Source organism: Notamacropus eugenii, chromosome 3 (genome assembly GCF_028372415.1).
Source record: "Notamacropus eugenii isolate mMacEug1 chromosome 3, mMacEug1.pri_v2, whole genome shotgun sequence".
Classification (NCBI taxonomy): Eukaryota; Metazoa; Chordata; class Mammalia; order Diprotodontia; family Macropodidae; genus Notamacropus; species Notamacropus eugenii.
This window is the reverse complement of record NC_092874.1, coordinates 468,613,580-468,633,130: the sequence shown is the minus strand read 5'-3', so window position 1 is coordinate 468,633,130 and position 19,551 is coordinate 468,613,580. Positions and strand designations below refer to the sequence as shown.

Here is a 19,551-nt window from a genome sequence, read left to right as displayed (position 1 = left end):
GAGTAGTAATTGCTTCTTTCTTTGAACTTGTATAATCAGAACTTAGTACTGTGCTTAGTACATAGTAGGTGCTTATAAATCTTTATTGGTTAATTGATCTCCCTGCAGTCTCTTCCAGAAGCTTCACTCATATTGATAATACCTTTTCTGATTTCTAGTCTCCCCCTACGTCACTAGCTCCTTCCTAGACACCTATAAACACACTCAGGCTTTCCCAATCCCTAAATACCATTCCGTTAACTTGTGATTCTCTCACAGTAATTGTCTAACAGCTTTCCTGACTTTCACTGTTAAATTCTTTGAAAAATGTAGTGTAGTGGATAGCTTATAATTTCTCATTTCCAATCTCATGACTCACAAAAATTATTTGCAAAGATTGCCCAATGACCTCCTAATTGCTAAATCTGATGACCTTTTCCCAATCTCATACTCCCTTTCCTCCCCTCCACCTCTTCAGAATCCAACAGTCCTGGATACTCTCCATGGCTTCCAGGACACTACTTTCTCTTGCCTGTCTCCACTCCCCATCCTCTCCTTGTTCCTAAGTGTAGATCTCTGTAATGGTAATTTAAATGGGAAGCTCTTTCCCATTCATTAATAGGCCCATGTGACCTGCCTGGGTAGCAGGGAAGCCTGAGTCACATGAATCTAAGTCACATGGAACAGGAAGGAGTGGAGCTACAGCAGAGCTGAGAGGAAGTTGGTCAGAGAGCAGTCAGGGCTAGGAAGGAAGCAGGCAAGCAGGCAGCAGGCTAGCATGAGTGAGAGAGCTTGTTTGTGATTTGTTTTAGGGAGCTGATTTGTGGGAAGCCTAAGAGAGGGAAGGCTTGGGGATAGTGGTGTTCTCTGAATTGTTCTTGTGTATAGATTTTTGTTACTATAATGGATTTGGCTTTCTGGTGTCTGAATAAATGTTTTGGTTCTGTCTTCCATGTGGAGAGTCTGATATTTTGCGATTCAGAATTGTACCCAGGATATTCATGGCTGCCATATATGCTGTGACTATCGTGTTGGTGCTACAGTCTCTTCTAAGACTGTCCTTCGTAATTACCAAGATAGCCAACAGAGCCTCAACCAATCCTCTTACCATGCAGCAATACAAAAATGTCCTTTCAAATTCATTGGGTTCAGCTTTGTTTGCTGCTTGCTATTAAATGCAGTTTCATTTTGTTAAAATTTGTACAGATTACAATATCTTCCTTAGAATAATTCTGGTTTTTAAAGTTTTTAAGTTGTTAAGTTTTTAAAGTTGTATATAGTCAATACTGTAAAGTGTTTACTCCATTTTAGTTACACAGGGATATTTCAGGAACACATAACATCTGCCCTCTGGTTTATCATCTTTCTGACCATAGCTGCTTTTTCTTCCCAAAAGCCTTCCTGCTCCCTTCTTTGAATGATACATATTTTAATATGTCAAAAGTGTTCTGATTTGGTCAATACGGCTTCTCCTTTGGTTGTTGTGATGGTAGTTCAGTCATATCCAACTATTTGTGACCCCATGGACCATAGCATACTTGGCCCTTCTATCCTCCACTGTCTCTTGAAGTTTGTGCAGATTACGGTTCATTGTTTCCATGATCCTATCTATTCATCTCATTGTCTGCTCTTCTCTTTTCCTTTTGCCTACATCAGGTCTTTTTCAATTAGTGTCATCTTCTCACTATGTGGCCAAAAGAGTTAAGCTTCAGCTTCTGTATTTGACCTTCCAGTGAATAGCTGAATAAATTTCTTTAAGTATTGATTGCTATGATTTTCTTGTTGTTTAAGGGACTCTCAAAAGTCTTCTCCAGTACCACAACTTGAAAGCATTGATTCTGTGGCATTCAGTTTTCCTTATAATCCAACTATTAAAATCATCCATTGCTACTGGAAAAAAATATAACTTTGATTATATGAACCTTGTTGGCAAGGTGATGTCTCTGCTGTTTAGTCTGCTGCCCAAATTTGCCAAAGCTTTCCTTCCAAGGAGCAAGTGTCTTTTCATTTCAGGGCTGCAGTCACTATCTGTGGTAAACTTTGAGCCCAAGAATAGAAAGAATACTGCTTCCATTTATGAGACACATATATAATGTTAAGCTTCAAGCTTTTACACTTTCTTCTTTCACCCTCATCAAGAGGCTTCTTGATTCCTCTTCACTTTCTACCATCAGAAGGTTATCGTCTGCATATCTGAGACTTGCTATTTCTACTGACAACCTTAATTCCAGTTTTTTGGTTTTCCAGCCTGGCATTTTGCATGACATATTCTGCACATAAGTTAAATAAGTAAGGTGATAATATTTGGCCTTGTCATACTCTGGTTTTAATCTTATACCAATCATCTGTTCCATAGTTGGTTCTAACTGCTACTTCTGAGCCCTCATACAGGTTTCTCAGGGGACAAGTAAGACGATCTGGTACTCCCATCTCTTTGGGGACTTGCCATATTTTGTTGTGATTCACACAAAGTCCTTAGTGTAGTCAACAAAGCAGAAGTAGATGTTTTTCTGGAACGCCTTTGCTTTCTTTATAATCCAGTTTTTAACAGCCAGTCGATGTTGGCAATTAGATCTCTAGTTCCTCTGCCTCTTCAAAAACTGGCCTGTTCTTCTGGCAATGCTCAGTTCACATATTGCTGAAGCCTGGCTTGTAGAATTTTAAGCATAACCTTGCTGGTGTGTGAAATGAGTGCAATTGTTCAGTAATTTGGACATCCCTTTGTGTTGCCCTTCTTTAGGACTGGGGTTTAACCTGGGCTTTTCCAATCCAGTGGCTATTAAGTTTTTCAAATTTCCTGGCGTATTGAGTAAGGTACTTTAAAAGCATCATTTTTTAGGGTTTTAAATTGCTTACCTGGAATTCCATCCCCTCCATTAGCCTTATGGTTAGCAAGGTTTCCTCAGGCCCCCTTGACTTCATTCTCCAGGACATCTGGCTCTAGGTCAGCGAGGGTTACTGAAGATGACCAAGATTTTCTTGTAGAGTTCTATGTGTTCTTGTCACTTCTTCTTAATCTCTTCTGCTTCTGTTAAGTCCTTGCCATTTCTGTCCGTTATCATGCCCATTTCTGAATGAAACTTTCCCTTAATATCTCTAATTTTCTTGCAGAGATCTCTTGTCTTTCCTATTCTACTGTTTTCTTCTGCTTCTTTGCAATGCTCATTCAAGAACATTTTCTTAGCTCTTCTTATCATCTGGAATTCTACATTCAGTTGAGTGTATCTTTCCCTTTCCTTTTCCTTCTCTTCTTGGCTATTTGTAAAGCCTCCTGAGGCAGCCATTTTGCTTTCTTACTCTTCTTTTTCTTTGGAATATTTTTTGTTGCTGCCTCCTGGATAATATTGCAAATCTCTGTCCATAGTTCTTCAGGCCCTCTATCTATCAGATCTAATCCCTTAAATCTATTCATCACTTCTACTTCATATTCATATGGGATATTAATTACCTTATACCTCTATGTTCTGATGGTTTGCCCTACTTTCTTCAATTTAAGTGAATTTTGCAATAAGCAGCTCATGATCTGAGTCACAGTCAGCTCCAGTCTTGTTTTAATTGACTGTGTAGAGCTTCTCCACTTTTGGCTGCAAAGTATAGAATCAGTCTGATTTCTACATTGACCATCTGGTGATGTCCACGTGTACAGCTGCCTCTGGGGTTATTGAAAAACAGTGTTTTCTATGACTAGCATCCATTTAAGTTTACTGACACCCCTCTAACTGAAACAAATCACTACTTATCCCTGCCTGAGTAAAAAGTTTCCTTGGCTTCACAGTCAAAGCAATTTATCACCTGATGACCAACTCTCAGATGTGAGGGACAAAGTCTGTGTCTTGGGAGTCGTACTGAAAGTCTTTCTGACAAAGTTTGTATCATCCTGCATTGGCTTCAAAAATGTTGGCTCACCTTTACACTCCAATGAGACAATGGAATGTGTGAAAAATCTTTGAATAATACTTCTCAAATGGATTTTCATCTCTGATTCTAATTATAAGGAATATTGAGGGAACAAAAACAAACATTCCACATTATTGTCTGCCATGTTGATTTCTAAACTGTAGACACCAAAGATAAAACTCAGACTTTGTTCAGCTGGGAAGGAATAACACCAAACTGGAACACTAACCTCAAGCCTGCATCCTCATAATGTGGATGGTTAACAATGGGTCTCAGTGCGGAAAGTTTAACACTTGCCATTGTAGGCATTGCACCAGCAAAAACGGCATCTGAAAAACAAGAGGCCACTAGAGATCAAATCCCAAAGGAAATCATTTCAGTTCAACATAAAAGTTAATTTATCATGCTTGAGTTAATATAGGGAACTATGACATTGCCACTAATTTCTTCTACAACATGATAAAACAATAAAATTCACATCACAGCAATTAATGAGGTTTAAGGAAACCAGAAATGGAATTGAATTTTAAAAAAATTGAGACTGTTTTTGGAAAGCACAATTCAACATTTTGAAGATTTCATGTGCCCAGAAGATGACTGATGCATCCTCAAACTTGGCCTAAAAATAGACATCATCTCTCTGTTTATCCTTATAATCATGGAGGCTAATATTGGAGAAAATAGGATCCAACTGAGGCAAAATGGGGCCTAGACAAATCAGACCTATTGTCTCTAGTACAGAAGGGCACACGGAAGATTATCAGGAAAATATGTATTACAAGGGGCAGAGAACTCAAGGAACAAGGGTCACAAAGAGCTCAGGCAAGAGCAGATGAGGGAAAATGCATGATGAACTGTGTTGACACTATGATTTTAATTTCCTCAAACTAAAATATTAAAAACTTTATTATTTTGTCTCAACATTTCTCAGTCTGATTTGATATAGTAAATGAATTAGGTATAAATTTAAACTTTCCTTGTGAATTCCAGTCCTTACTCTCAGCTGATCCTTTTAGTTTAGACATAAGTTCTGTGTTTTGATGAGGAGAAAGTAAAGTAGGCAAAATAAGCAAATCGTGAGACACTGGTTGCATCCCCACGCTTTAGAAATGGCCCCCTAGTGAGAAGAGAAATGCCTGTCATAGAAATGTGGCATTTTCCATTCTAGCTCTCTGCTTGGAGAACATGTTCCTGCGTTACTTACACAAATGGCACCCAAGTAAACAACAACCTTACATAATTGTACACTAAACTCAATTTTCAGATAATTACTATGTTTGTGAGCATGTTTGGGTAAATTTACACTAGTAATTTACATTCTTCATAAGTTGTATTTCCTAGTTCTATTAGAGGGGAAATCACTATAAGCAAAGTGGCTGGGGTTTGTAATAATTTTTGAGCACACAAGATATCTTCATTATGATCTTATTTGTATAAACATCTCAACCTCTCTAGGAGTAAGAATAATAATAAATCTCATCTAAATAACAACTTAGCAAAGGGGGGCTTAGAGTCACTCACTTCTTACATTGTTTACCGATATTTAAATCTGCTTATTTAGACAAATTAAATTCAACAAAGTATTTCATGAGTACCTTTGATATACAAGGCACCAATCACATGGGGTGTGAGGTTCAACCTAACCTACTATTCAACATCTCTCCCTTCTTCTTACTGTCTCCCTTCTTTCTGGGAAAACAAAAGACAGTCTTTAAAGTATCCTTCCTACTATGAGTAAACCATGGGTACCTTAGTAAATGCACATAAAATTAGGGAACAATATACCATATGAGATTTTCTTCAAATATTCAGTAATTGACAGGTTAATACCATCTTCCTCAACCAATTCAGTTTTTTAGGCAGATAATAGGTTATATTCCATGAATGGATTTCTAGTATATTTTCTAGTATACTTTATCACCAAAAGATTAGCTTAACAATATGAAACCTGAACACTATTCTCAGCAATAAAGTACATAAAAATAGGTGTATAATTAGAATTTTCGAAAATGAAATAAAATTTAGTCAAATAACATTTGAATCTACTAGCTAATCGACTAATTAACATCTACTAAACAGAATTAAACTGAAATTTGAATAACATCTAAAGTTAATTTTTGGAACACCACAACCTTATTCATATGATTTTAAAATTATTTTTGGTAGGAGAATGCATATTTGGAGGATCATAATCAAAGGAGTTCAAGAATTCAATTCAATAAACATTTATTAAGTACTTCATATACAAGGTACTTTGCTAGCTCTCAGAGAAACAAAAAAGAAATAGAATACTGCCCCTTATCCTTAAAGACTATATCGTATGTATCGTGTATGTGTGCGTATGTGTGTGTGTGTGTGTGTGTGTGTGTGTGTGTGTGTGTGTGTGAGATAGGTTACAAAGGTACAAAGTAGAGGTCAAAGAGAATACAATAACTTTCAGAGAGTTTAATTTATTGGGATAAAGGAGAAGGAAGTCAAAGAAGAGGAGACATCTGGCATTTAACCAAAGCCCTGAGGAAAGGAATGTCAAAAGGACACCCTAGCAGGCTTTGGGCCTATTCTGGGGGTTGGTGATGGTACAAAGAAATGCAGAGAGGTGCAAGGGGGGGCAAGGAAAGAATGGAGATGACCACTAGCCCAGCCTGGCTGGAGGGGAATAACGTAAATAATGTAAAATATGGCTAAGAAGTCTGAGGCTGACCACGTTGCAGAAGACCCTGAAGGTCAGGCAGAGGAGCCCATGTTTATTTAGCAGGAAGGTGATGAATACAGTTAGTAGAAAGAGTCCAGGAGTGGAGTCAAAAACATGAGTGTGAATTCTGGCTTTGCCACTTCTTACCTGGGTCATCTGATCTCGCTGACTCCATTTCCTTACCTATAAAATGGGGATAATGATATCTATACTCTTTACTTGGCAGCGATGCTGAGAAGAAAGCACTTTGTAAATCTTAAAACTATGGAAGTGTGGGATGCTCTTGCTGAGCCCAGAAAGGACAGGATCAGAGCTGGACTCTGGCTGTGGGATGGAGGACAGAGACAAAGGCAGAGAGGGCAGCTGGGAGGTTACTACAAAGGTCCCAGTCAGCAGGACATGAGGAGACTGTGAGGACAAGAATGATAAGAAAAAATTTGCCTAAGGAGAATTGCCAGGATCAACGGCATGCGGAAGGCAAGTCAAAAATGTTTTAAGCCAAGCTTCCTAGAAGAATCTCCTAAGGACAGAAAAAGGGAAATGAAAAGGTGAAGATCTCTCCTGGGGTAGCTGTGATAAGAAAGCCAAGGACAGACATCCCATATATGTGGCTGGAAATATGGAACTAGGGAATGAGTCTGGAGAAATTTGGGGATTGTAGGATCACAGATTTAGAGTAGGAAAGGACCTCGGAAGCAAGTTAGTCAAACTTCATTGAACAAAGAACCTGAGATGAGGGAGGAGAAGTAAGATTGCACAGGTAGGAGGAGGAGGTTGAGAGTCTCCTCCCACTCATGGCCTCTTATAATCTGCATAGGGATGATGACAGAAGTGATGGGAGTAGAGGAGATTATCAAGGGAGCCAATAAAGAGGAAGAAGGCAGGGGGAAGAGACCTGGGAATGACTCACATTTAGTAGATGGACAGAATACTGTAATGTTACGTAGAGAGGTAAAGATCTTCCCATTCCATCCATTGATAGGCCAGCCCATTAAGGGAAGCCTGATTAGGGGAGGCCCACACCTTCTGTTAATTTCTAATGCACTGGTTCTCCATGGTTGTGAGGCCCTCTGGCTTTGAAAAGTATATAAATGCTCTGAGGTGAGGTTTCACTTTGGGGCTTACTCACTGGAAGTGTTTGCTTGGCCAGAGGAGACTCTGGGCAGCCACTAAAGAGTGCCCCGGCTCCGAAAACTCAGATGTTGGTGCTTCTCTCTCTGGTAACTATGTATGTATGATCAGACAGTTGTATGTCTGTTGATCTGTGATGTATGTACTGCTTACAGTCAGACAGCTGGAAGCTCTATCTGCTGATTATTATTTCTCTGTATTTTCTCTGAAGTTCAGAGTGCTGACTTTTTCCCCTGAACTAAGTGAATTATATATGTGCTTGATTAAAGTGATTGTTGGCCTCTTGAAAGCTGCCTTTCCTTTTAGAAAAGCAGCTCTAAGAACCTGTACAGCAGGCCCTCCTATGCATGCTGGGGTCCTTGTGTAATGGCAAACAAAGTAGGATCTTTTGCTGTTCTTTTATTTTAGTATAATCAAGTGTCTCTAACTGAATCTTGCCTTTATCAACCAAGAGTCTTCACTAGGAGTAAAGTAGAGAAACAAGAGTTTCCTTAACTAAAAACAGTATATATATTTGTACTGTTAATTATTTTAATGTGATTAAAGAAGATCTTCCCCAGAATGGTCCTGGGAAGATTTGTAGACCCACACATTTGGTTAATGAGACACTGGTTCTCAAGGGTTGTAATGCCCTCTGGCTCTAAAAAAAATGTATAAATACAGGGTGAAGCCAAGATGGCGGATGGACCTGTAGAAGCTCTCCCTCCACAGCCCATAAATACTTGTAAAAAATGTCTCTAAACAAATTCTAGAGTAGCAGAAGCCACAAAATGACAGAGTGAAAGAGAATGCCTGCCCAAGGGAGCCTGGAAGGTCTACAGGAAAGGTCTATCACACCAGGCTCGGTGCAGAGTGTAATCCAGTTTTGGCCACACAGCATGGCAGGGACAGGACTGGAGCAGGCTTCAGGGTGCAGAATCACTGGCAGCAGCTGTGGTTCCCAGATTACTCAACCTACAAATGCCAAAGACAGCTTCAAAGGTCAGTGTGAAAGCTCTTTCACCTGGGTGAGAAGGGAGCAGGGTCCCAACCTAGCCCCGGCCCCAGGTGGCAGCATCCATTTCTGGAGCCCTGAGTCTAAAGACGCTGTGGGAATTGAGTGACTGATCTGGTTCTCAGCCCTGAATGGCGGTCTGGGGGTGAGGAGGAGCACTGGCTGGTGGAGCTGGTAGAGGTTCTGGACAGGGAATCCTACTCACAGATCCTGGGCAGAAGAGAGCTTGTGGTTGCTCCCCAGAGAGCAGTCCAGGAGAGGAGGAAACTCCTCTCCCTTGACTGTGCCACCTTGGAGGAACTGAGAATTTATAGGTCCCTAGAGTATACCCACCACTTGACAAAGGACTCAAAAGTCAAGTAACTGGCTGGGAAAATGCCCAAAAAAGGGGAAAAAATAAGACTATAGAAGTTTACTTTCTTGGAGAACAGGTATTTTCCTCCATCCTTTCAGATGAGGAAGAACAATGCATACCATCAGAGGAAGACATCAAAGTCAAGGCTCCTGCATTCAAAACCTCCAAAATAAATATGCAATGGTCTCAGGCCATGGAGGAGGTCAAGAAGGATTTTGAAAATCAAGTAAGAGAGGTGGAGGAAAAATTGGGAAGAGAAATGAGAGCAATACAAGAAAATCATGAAAAGCGAGTCAACAGCTTGCTAAAGGAGACCCAAAAAATGTTGAAGAAATTAACACCTTTAAAAATAGACTAACTCAAATGGCAAAAGAGGTCCAAAAAGCCAATGAGGAGAAGAATGCTTTAAAAAGCAGAATTAGCCAAATGGAAAAGGAGGTTCAAAAGCTCACAGAAGAAAACAGTTCTTTTAAAATTAGAATGGAGCAGATGGAGGCTAATGACTTTACGAGAAACCAAGAAATTACAAAACAAAATCAAAAGAATGAAAAAATGGAAGACAATGTGAAAAATCTCACTGGAAAAACAACTGACCTCGAAAATAGATTCAGGAGACACAATTTAAAAATTATGAGACTACCTCAAAGCCATGATCAAAAAAAGAGCCTAGACATCATCTTTCATGAAATTATCAAGGAAAACTGCTCTGATATTCTGGAACCAGAGGGTAAAATAAATATTGAAAGAATCCACAGATCACCTCCTCAAAGAGATCTGAAAAGAGAAACTTCTAGGAATATTGTAGCCAAATTCCAGAGTTCCCAGGTCAGGGAGAAAATATTGCAAGCATTCAGAAAGAAACAATTCGAGTGTTATGGAAATACAATCAGGATAACACAGGATCTAGCAGCTTCTACATTAAAGGATGAAAGGGCTTGGAATAGGATATTCCGGAAGTCAAAGGAACTAGAATTAAAACCAAGAATCACCTACCCAGCAAAACTGAGTATAATACTTCAAGGGAAAAAATGGTCATTCAATGAAATAGAGGACTTTCAAGCATTCTTGATGAAAGGACCAGAGCTGAATAGAAAATGTGACTTTCAAACACAAGAATGAAGAGAAGCATGAAAAGGTAAACAGGAAAGAGAAATCATAAGGGACTTACTAAAGCTGAACTGTTTATATTCCTATATAGAAAGAAAATATTTGTAACTCTTCAAACTTTTCTCAGTATTTGGGTAGTTGGAGTGATTATACACATACACACACACACATATAGACAGAAGGCACAGAGTGAGTTGAATAGGAAGGGATGATATCTAAAAAATAAAATTAAGGGGTGAGGGAGGCATATATTGGGAGGAGAAAGGGAGAAATACAATGGGGAAAATTATCTGTCATAAAAAAGGGAAAAAAAGCTTTTTCAATGGAGGGGGTAAAGGGGAGGTGAGAGGGAAAAAAGTGAAGCTTACTCTCATCACATTTGGCTTAAGGAGAGAACAACATGCACACTCAATTTGGTATGAAACTCTATCTTACACAACAGGAAAGTAGGGGAGAAGGGGATAATTGGGGTGGGAGGATGATAGAAGGGAGGGCAAATGGGAAGAGGGAATAATTAGAAGTAAACACTTTAGGGGAGGGACAAGGTCAAAAGAGAAAATAGAATAAATAGGGGGCAGGATAGGATGGAGGGAAATATAGTTATTAGTCTTTCACAACATGACTGTTACAGATGTCTTTTGCAAAACTACACATATATAGCCTATACTGAATTGCTTGCCTTCTCAGTGGGATGGGTGGAGAGGAAGGGAGAGAAGTTGGAACTCAAAGTTTTGGGAATGAATGTTGACAACTGTTTTTACATGCAACTGGGAAATAAGAAATACAGAGAGAAGATGGTGATAAGGGAAGGGAGGGCAGATTCGGGGAAGGGGTAATCTGAATGCATGGTGTTTTGGGGTGGGGGAGGGGAGAGATGAGGAGAAAATGTGGAACTCAAAATATTGTGGAGATGAATGTTGAAAAATAAAAATAAATAATTTAGATAAAAAAAATGTATAAATACTGTGACAGTGAGGTTTTACTTTGGAGCTTATTCATTGGAAGTGTCTGTTTGGCCAAAGCTGCTAAGGATTCCCCGCCCCCCCCCCCCCCCCCCCCCCCGCCACCCATAGCTTAGAAAACACAGATGTTGAGGAAAGGGATAATCAGAAGCAAACCCTATTGTGGGAGGACAGGTCAGGGGAGAGAATGGAATAACTGAAGGGTAGGATAGGACAGAGGGAAATGTGATTAGTCTTTTACCACATAACTATTATGGAAGTGCTTTGCGTCGTTACACATGTATGACCTATACTGAATTGTTTGTTTTCTAAATGAGGGTGGGTGGGAAGGGAGGGAGAGAATATGGAACTCAAAGCTTTAAGAATGAATGTTAAAAATTGTTTTAGCATGCAACTGGAAATTAAGATACACAAGCAATGGAGTATAGAAATCTATTCTGCCCTATAGGAAAACAGAGAGGAAGGGGGATGGAGGAAGGGTAGGTAATAGAAGGGAGGGCAGACTAGAGGACGTGTGGATGGGGTGCGTGCTTTCTGGGGCAGGGGATGGGGAGAAAATTTTGAATTCAAATTCTTGTGGAAGTGAATGTTGAGAACTGAAAAATAAATAAATTATATATTAAAAAAAAAAAAAAAAAGAAAAGCCAGATGTTGGTGCTTCCCTCTCTGGTAACTATAGTCAGACAGTTGGATCTTTCTGTTGATCTATGATGTACGTATTGCTTATGTCAGACAGTTTGGAAGCACTCTCTGTTGACCTTTGATTTCTCAGTATTTTCTCTGAAGTTCAGGGTGCTGACTTTTTCCCCTGAACTAAGTGAATGATACATGTGCTTGATTGAAGTGATTGCTGACCCCTCAAAAGTTGCCTTTCCTTTCAGAAAAGCAGATCAAAGTGTATGTCTGTGGGCTTACTGTTACACCTTGCTGATACAAAGACCCAGCAAAGGAGACTAAAAATGAAGCTTCAGGGAGACAGAAGAACCAGGAGAAGTAGTGTCATGGGAGCAAAGAGGACCAAAAACTAAAATACCTGTTAATGGCTTCTGTCTTGTCCCAACAGGAGCTCCTTCACCAACACTGACAAAAACAGCTTCTAACTCACAAGATGAGCTGAAGCTCAGACTCACTAACTGGTATTCTCCCTATGGCTTCAAAGTTAGTAAGCGTCACAGACAGGATCTGAATCCGAAGCTTCCTGACTCCCTGACCAAACACTCTGCCCACTCCACCAGGACACCATTCAAGGAACATAAAAAGAAACTTTATTAGCACTAGGCTCTGGCACCGGTGGCCTCAGAGATTTTCCTTCAGTGACATGGTGGAAAGCATAGGAATAGTTATTACATTGGCAGATTTCCAGGGAAAAAATTCATATCCTAGAGAATGGATGAGAAAACACAAAAACAAGGATAATATATTTTTTTTACTAAACATAGCAAGAGGTGAGAAATGTGTGTGTGATGTGTGTGTGTGTGTATGCCAAATGGAAAACAACCAGCTATGAGTAAATCTATGTGATAAAGGTTATAAACATGAACTAAAAGTTCAGTGAGCCCCTAATGTAGTACTGTTAAGAAAAATTAAATACAATTATGAAAACAAGTTTTAAAAAGTGACATGAAGAATGTGGATTAAAACTAAAACTGAGGAGAGATGTCAGTGAATGAATTGCTATATGGCTTGGCATGATCTATTCCCCCTAAATTTTTCTGAAAATAAGATAGAAATTCATTTGGTGAATGGCTTGGTAATACTCATTCCTAGAAGGATGGAAACAACATTTGTGATCATTTTAAGAAACCGTATGTGAAAAACTAACCATGACACAACAAAGCAACTTTTTACCTGGTTTGGTGTTAAATTTGATCCACTCTATAAGCTCCTCCTGTGGCAAATTGCTAAACTCCCCAATGATGCTCCATTGGTGTTGAAGGTTGGCTGAGCCTTGCACTGACATGATGGCTAACACAGCAAAAACAACGGTGCTCGGATGTACTTTGCAAAAGAGCCATCCAAAGAGCTGGAATGAGAGAAATAGTTCATAGATCTTTTCTTACTGTTGGCTATTGGGGGCTCCCTGACACAGCACTTCCTTGGATACCAGTGGAAGCCACTCCATGGAGTCCCTGATCCTGGGCAGATGAGCTCAGAAACACTTCTAGTAGGGGGCTGCTCACTGCAAATTGTGTGCAATAGGAAGCAGGAAGAAACATCAAGACGAGGAAGGAGCAGAGTTGCCCAAAGGGCAAGGGGTCTCTGCTCGGGAGCAAAGAATCTTGTGTGGGGCAGTGAGCAGAGCTTTGGGTCAGAGGGACAGAGTTAACAGGAGTTAAGTCCCAGCTTTCATCACTTGTTAGCTGGGTGACTTTAGCCAAGTCAGAACCTGAGGCTCAGTCTCCCCATCCATAGAATGGTGAGGACAACCCTCCCAGGACTTCCTTGTCAGAGGACTGTGGTAAGGATCAAAATAGTACAGTATTGAAAGGAGAAGCCCCCTCCAGGGCCTCTGGACTCATCTAGTGCAAGCCCTTTGTTTGGGAGGACTTTAGAAACAATTTGTAAACAGATGCAGACTAGGAAGTATTGGCCCCTAGGTACAAATTTAGAGAAGATTTGCTCAGCATTCACAAATGAATAAACAGTCACAATGGCTGTTCTGTGCTCAACACTGAGGACCGATATAATCATGATTAACATGCTTTCCAGTTCCATCTTAATGTGCTTTTATGAATACAATAAGTTCACTTGATTCATGCACAGATCCAGCAGTCTACCCAGAGTCTACTATTTAAACAAAAGGAATATTTTCTAAGTCAAATATCCATATGTAAATAAATATCTAAAAACCCTGTATTTAATGTAAATTCACAGGTTGCTGTGTGCATCAACTTAGACCTGTATAATACAGAACCACAATAATGATAAATTAACAGAAGATATTTAAAGAAAATGTGGAGGAATTGAAAGACTTTTCAAGTCTTTTTAAACCAACAAACATGCCATTTGAAAAGACCTGATCCTGGAAGGAGATGTGACACAATGCTATGGATGAACACAATTCCTTGCTTAGGTGTAATTAAATAACATCGTTTAACCCCACAACCATGGTAAGAAGCTAGGGCTTGGCAAAAGTCAAATATTCAAACAAAAGTTTGATCAAACAAAAAGCTACAAATATTCTTTTCAGCCCAGCTTTTCCAAGTCACCTCTATGTCGTTTTTGCTAGCTGGCAGCTCTGATCATCACACACAGTGTGCAGTGATTTACAATATTCTCAGAGCCATATTGGTGGCTGAGAGATACGAAAGCAGAGTGATCTAGTTTCTGCCTCATGACCAGACTGTAAGATGACCATTCTTTAAACAAAGAGAGAACCAAAGAAAAAGCGCATCATGAAAAAGGAGCAAGCAATGTCAGCTGGAATTTCATAGGGAAAGGAGTAGGTAAAAATATGGAACATTCAAAATTTACAGCTACAGTTTTTAAAATGGTTCAATAGTTTTAAAACTAGAGCCAACTCGGTGATGAAAGGTGGAGGTAATCTGTCACGGCTGTTCTAATTCTAAAAGTTTAAAACCAAAATCTTACCTGTCTTGAGCAGATCAGAGAAGCCATGATGCACATATGTGGCGTCAGAAATAGTTTCAGTCTCATAATTAGAATACCAAGGACTGTGTAAGCTAATAGTTGCAATGCATGATAAACCAACTGAAAATGAAACAAAAGCACAAGTGTAAAACAAGTCATTTTTACTTAACAGGGAAGAATTTTAAAGAATTAAATTTCCACACTTTAAAGAAAACGTAATGCATTCCTTATAAAAAGGAATATCCTGCTTTTACTCAATTATTGATTTCTTATTTGGTAAAAAATGACAACCTAATTATAAATTGCATCAAATAATTAATACTAATCGGCTCAAATATTCATTCAGCCAACACAAATTCCTTTCTTCACACCACTGTCAGAGTCCAGGCTACAAGATCACGGAATCGGAGCCAGAAGGGACCTTAGAGGTCATATGATCCAACGTCCTCCCTCACTTTACAGGTGATGGACCTGGGCCTCAGAGACAGGTTAAGTGACTAAGTAGATAGTAAGAGGTGGAGCTGGGATTCCAACTCAGGTAGTCTGATTGCAAATTCATAGATGTAATCCTGATGTTATCAGCAGTCAGAGGAAGATAGGGAAGAAGGAGATGACTAAACTCCATTCCAATGACTAATTCGGCAAGGCAATTTAGAGAAATGTGGGTTGCAAATGCAACAATGCTGCCTTAGGAGGGCTGTTTCAATTTATTAAAAAGAGAGATTACATCAAACACTATATTTAATCAGCTGTCAAGCTGTGTGATAGCAAGCTTTTATCAGTCCTGAGATTAAGACATATATGCCATTCAGCCTCTTCGCTTCTGGGCACCACGTTTTAGGAAGGACATTGACAGGCTACAGTTCATCCAGAGAAGGGCAATGGCTTAGAACTATGACTTTTAAGGATCCTTTGAAGGATCTGAGAGTGTTTATTTACCCTGGGTAGAATGTGTCAATGTTAGCCAACAAATATTTGTTGAGTGTTCATTTTGGGCCGGGGACCAGGAACAAGGCAACAATGCCATCCATGCCCTCAAGGCCATGTTCTAACTGGGGCAACAACACCCAGACAGCAAAGTATACACAAGATACATGCAGAGTAGCTGGAAGGTAAATCTCAGAGGAAAGTCACTGGCAATGTGGGTGCAAGGGGGTGAACAAGATGGGATTTAAATTTTGAAATAAAGCACGGGAACCCACTAGGTAGAAGGGAGGAGACAGAGCAATCTAGCTGTGGTAACCAACCCATGAAAAGACACAACATGAGAAGATGGAGAGTCACATGCAAGAAACAGAAAGGCCAGTGCAGCTGGACCACAGAATACTTGTGGGCGAGGAAAGCACAAGAGGGCTGGAGAGATAGGAAGTACCAGATCATGAAAGCCTTGAAAAGTCAAACCAAGGACTTTAGATTTGATGCTCAAGGTAACAAGAAGCCACTGGAGTCTAACAAATGGTGGGTATGCAGCACAGAGAAGGTGCTTTAAAGTATCACTTTGGCAGCTGAATGGAGGATGGGCTGGAGAGGGAGAAAGCTGAGGCATGAAGCCCAACCAGGAGGCTCCGGCTATAGGACAGGCAGGAGGGGAGTGAAGAGGAGGAGACCTACAGGAGAGACAGTGCAAAGGCAGGTATGACCTAAAAGACTTGCATGTGGAAGAGACTTTGCCCTCAGAAGCTACAAAGGCAGACTTCATTTGTACAGAACCAAGAAGGTAGTTCAGTTAAGGATTCGTGCTACCCCAGACTGGAGTTTGCTACCACCATCAAGATTCTCCAAGCAAAGGCTGGCCATTAGAGGATGGATGGGTGGATCTCCAAGAGGCCTGGAGAACCTTCTGACTCCAACATTTTCTGATTTGTCAAAGTCAGGCTGACCCATGAGAAGATGAGAGGATGATCCTTTAGTGGCTACCCACAGCCACTGGAAGAGTGGTGAACAGAATGGAAACCATGTGGACTCTTAGAAATTGCTCTGCTGGCAGAGTCCTAGCAGGATTTCCTTACCATGAAGCTCTTCAGAGCACATGACATGAGAAGTAGTAAAGGCACAGTCACATGAATCACACTCTAATATACTTCTATACATACTGACACTGCCCCTGGAGAGCTCATGACAACAGCCAATTGATCCAGAAATTCTAAATGACAGACTAACAGTGACCATGTTTAACATCTTTAAATTAGCCATGTAAGTGAATAAAAAAAAAAACCTCATGCATATAAAACATTTACCTCTCCATGATCAAACTGGTGCTTCCTGGAATTTAAAAAGAATGAAATAAATTATTATTGGAACGGCTAAATAAAAAGCTTCATTTATTACTGATATTACTTAGAAAATTTCTGAAATAAATCTTCCTCATGTTAACACAAACCTCAATTGTAACAATTCAGAAAAGCATATAAAATACAAAGGTTGCCCTGTCCCATAAATGAGTTCTTAGGTTAAATCAGCCACTTTCAGTTCCCTGATAAATATAATTGTCCCTTATTTGGCACCCACGCTGTCTCTCATGTAGGCCTCCTTCTCTTCACTCCCCTCCTGCATGGCACCCACATGGCATTGTGCTCAGGCCTCTGGGGCATTTTGTAAGCCCTTGCTGCCACAGCCCCTTTCTCTTCCTTTTCCTCTCCAAGGCTAGAGCACTCAGTTGCCAACTCACCGCAGCAGGTTGATGACAGTTCCCTAGTTCTACCGCACTGAATCATGATTTTGTGGAAGATGAAGCTCAGAGCTCAGTCCTTTCCATCTCCACCCCATGCATCTGCCTGCTTGACGAAAGAGGCACACAGTCCGCAATCTTTAGGCACTAGTTGGATGACTTTATTCAGTTCAAAAATGGAGGCAAAGAAGAGAAATGAAATGGCTGTGCACCTCCTTCTACCAGCACTGCCTCCACTTTACTTACAAAGGCATATTACATGGTAATGCTGGTAACCTTCTCATATCCCCATAGGCTACCCAGAGAGCACATCGGTCATGGCACCAAATGTATGAGCTGCTTCTATAGATGCTGTCTCTGCCTCTGCCAACAACACCACCCAGGGCATGTCCTGGGGCTGCTCAGTGTGGCCATGTGGCTCCTTCTGGTTTTTCTCCAGGGCTCCCTTGAAACAAGTGACCATGAGAGGCAGAGGGGGCTACCATAGAGAAGGGCACAGCCTGCATCTGGATCCTTGGTCCTTTATACCTGCCCCTCAGTTTCCCAATGTTCTGGGCAGAGACAAAGGCATAACCACAGCAAGTGCTGCGTAAAAACCAATCTGTTCTCAAAATGAATGACTGAGACCACAGGGTCATAGGGCAGGAGCTGGAAGGGAAGGGGACCTGACAACTCATTTAGTCCAACCCCATTCTTTTACAAATAGGGAAGCTGAAGCCCAGATGGGTTAAACAACCAAAACTACATGGATATTAAGTGGCAAGGCAGGAGGAGTGAGGGGTTGAAACAGGTTCCTTGACTCCAAATCTCACACTCCTTTCACACCGATCCATGTGTAAAATATCAACCCTTAGATGGCCCTGGTACTTGAGAGGTATCATAGCTACACGCCAGGTAAGCTCCCTTCGGAGAGGGGCTACCTCATTGGTGTCCTTGTAACCTTGAGCCCAGCACGGTGCCTGGCACAAGGAGAAGCTGAACTAATGCATGCAGAAGGCCATAGACAGAGGGGAGATGGTGAAGACAAACAAAAGCCTTGGAGAGCGCCGAGCAGTGATGGACGCAGAGTGTGCACAAAGCACTGGGGTGGGTGCTAAAGTCACCACATTGCACATTTTTGTTTCATGCACACAGCTTCCCAAAAGTCCCTCGAGGTGAGCACAGAGGATCAGAAATCTGCTTCTTGTACAGACACCACCAAGGTCACCTTGCTGGGGGCGCTCCAGAGCGCAGCCCCATACCACTGTCCTGTACCATCATGCATACCCAGGCTCTCCATCCAAATGCCAGGTAAGAAGAATTCAGAAATCCATAACTGTGATGTTTTTAACAAGACAAGGGACAGAAGGGAGGTTCCAGCAGCAGCAGTATGAGGATGCAGTTTCTGTGTCATGTGTCTCATAGCAGAGGTTTCTAGGTGTGGTCTCAGAATCAGGAAGACCTGGGTTCAAGTCCCATCTCTGCCATATACTGTCTGGGTGAGCCTGGGCAAATCACTGAGACCCTCAGTTTCCCAGAGAGCTCTCAAAGATTCTAAGTGGCAGAGCAGGTGCTGATGTACATGGAGAGAGGGAAGTTTCCCAACAGGAATTCCGTAACTCGATAAAATCATAGTTACAGGACAAAAGGGTGGGAAGGAAAATGATAAGATGCTAGGTAAAAGGGGAAGATATGAGCAGAGAAAGGGAAGGAGAAGTTTAACTTAGAAGTGAAAATGGGTGGCACACCACCTGACTAACAAAATGCTGTGCAGCAGAGACTGATACAGAAATGAGCATTTTAAAAGGAATGATATATTTACCTTATATGTGTACGCTGCTTGGACAACACACACACAATGTCGCTAATAGTCTGTGAACAGAATTTGTAAAACGTCAGATGAATAACTACAGAAAAAACCCTTTTTTCCAGCTTTTATATAATGAGAAAACTAAATAGTATAAAGATGAGGGCCAAGTCAGAACACTGAAGAGAAACTCTTCACTGAAGAAGTGTCTTCCCCTGAAATTACCAAAATCCTGGCTGACCAGCTCTGGGCTGACATTCCTAGGATTTAAGTACATCTTCCCTCAGTACAAGAACTAGGAAAGATCTCCTTAAAATAACAGCAGATGATGAATTTATCTGAAACTCCATGATCAGAAGCAATCTCACCAGTTTCCCCAACCAACTGCT

At 40.8% G+C, this 19,551-nt stretch overlaps 1 protein-coding gene across 1 annotated transcript in view; it reads right to left on the bottom strand.

Annotated features, from left to right (window-relative positions):
* DPY19L1 (dpy-19 like C-mannosyltransferase 1) overlaps nt 1-19,551 on the bottom strand; it is a 123,161-nt gene that overhangs the window by 8,896 nt on the left and 94,714 nt on the right. Inside the window, exons 16-20 of the mRNA XM_072598860.1 lie at nt 19,178-19,227; nt 16,946-16,970; nt 14,709-14,828; nt 12,966-13,140; nt 4,106-4,205 (exon numbers count right to left, since the gene is read on the bottom strand). Of these exons, the coding sequence (XP_072454961.1) occupies nt 4,106-4,205; nt 12,966-13,140; nt 14,709-14,828; nt 16,946-16,970; nt 19,178-19,227 (470 nt within the window). The remainder of the gene's footprint in view (nt 1-4,105; nt 4,206-12,965; nt 13,141-14,708; nt 14,829-16,945; nt 16,971-19,177; nt 19,228-19,551) is intronic.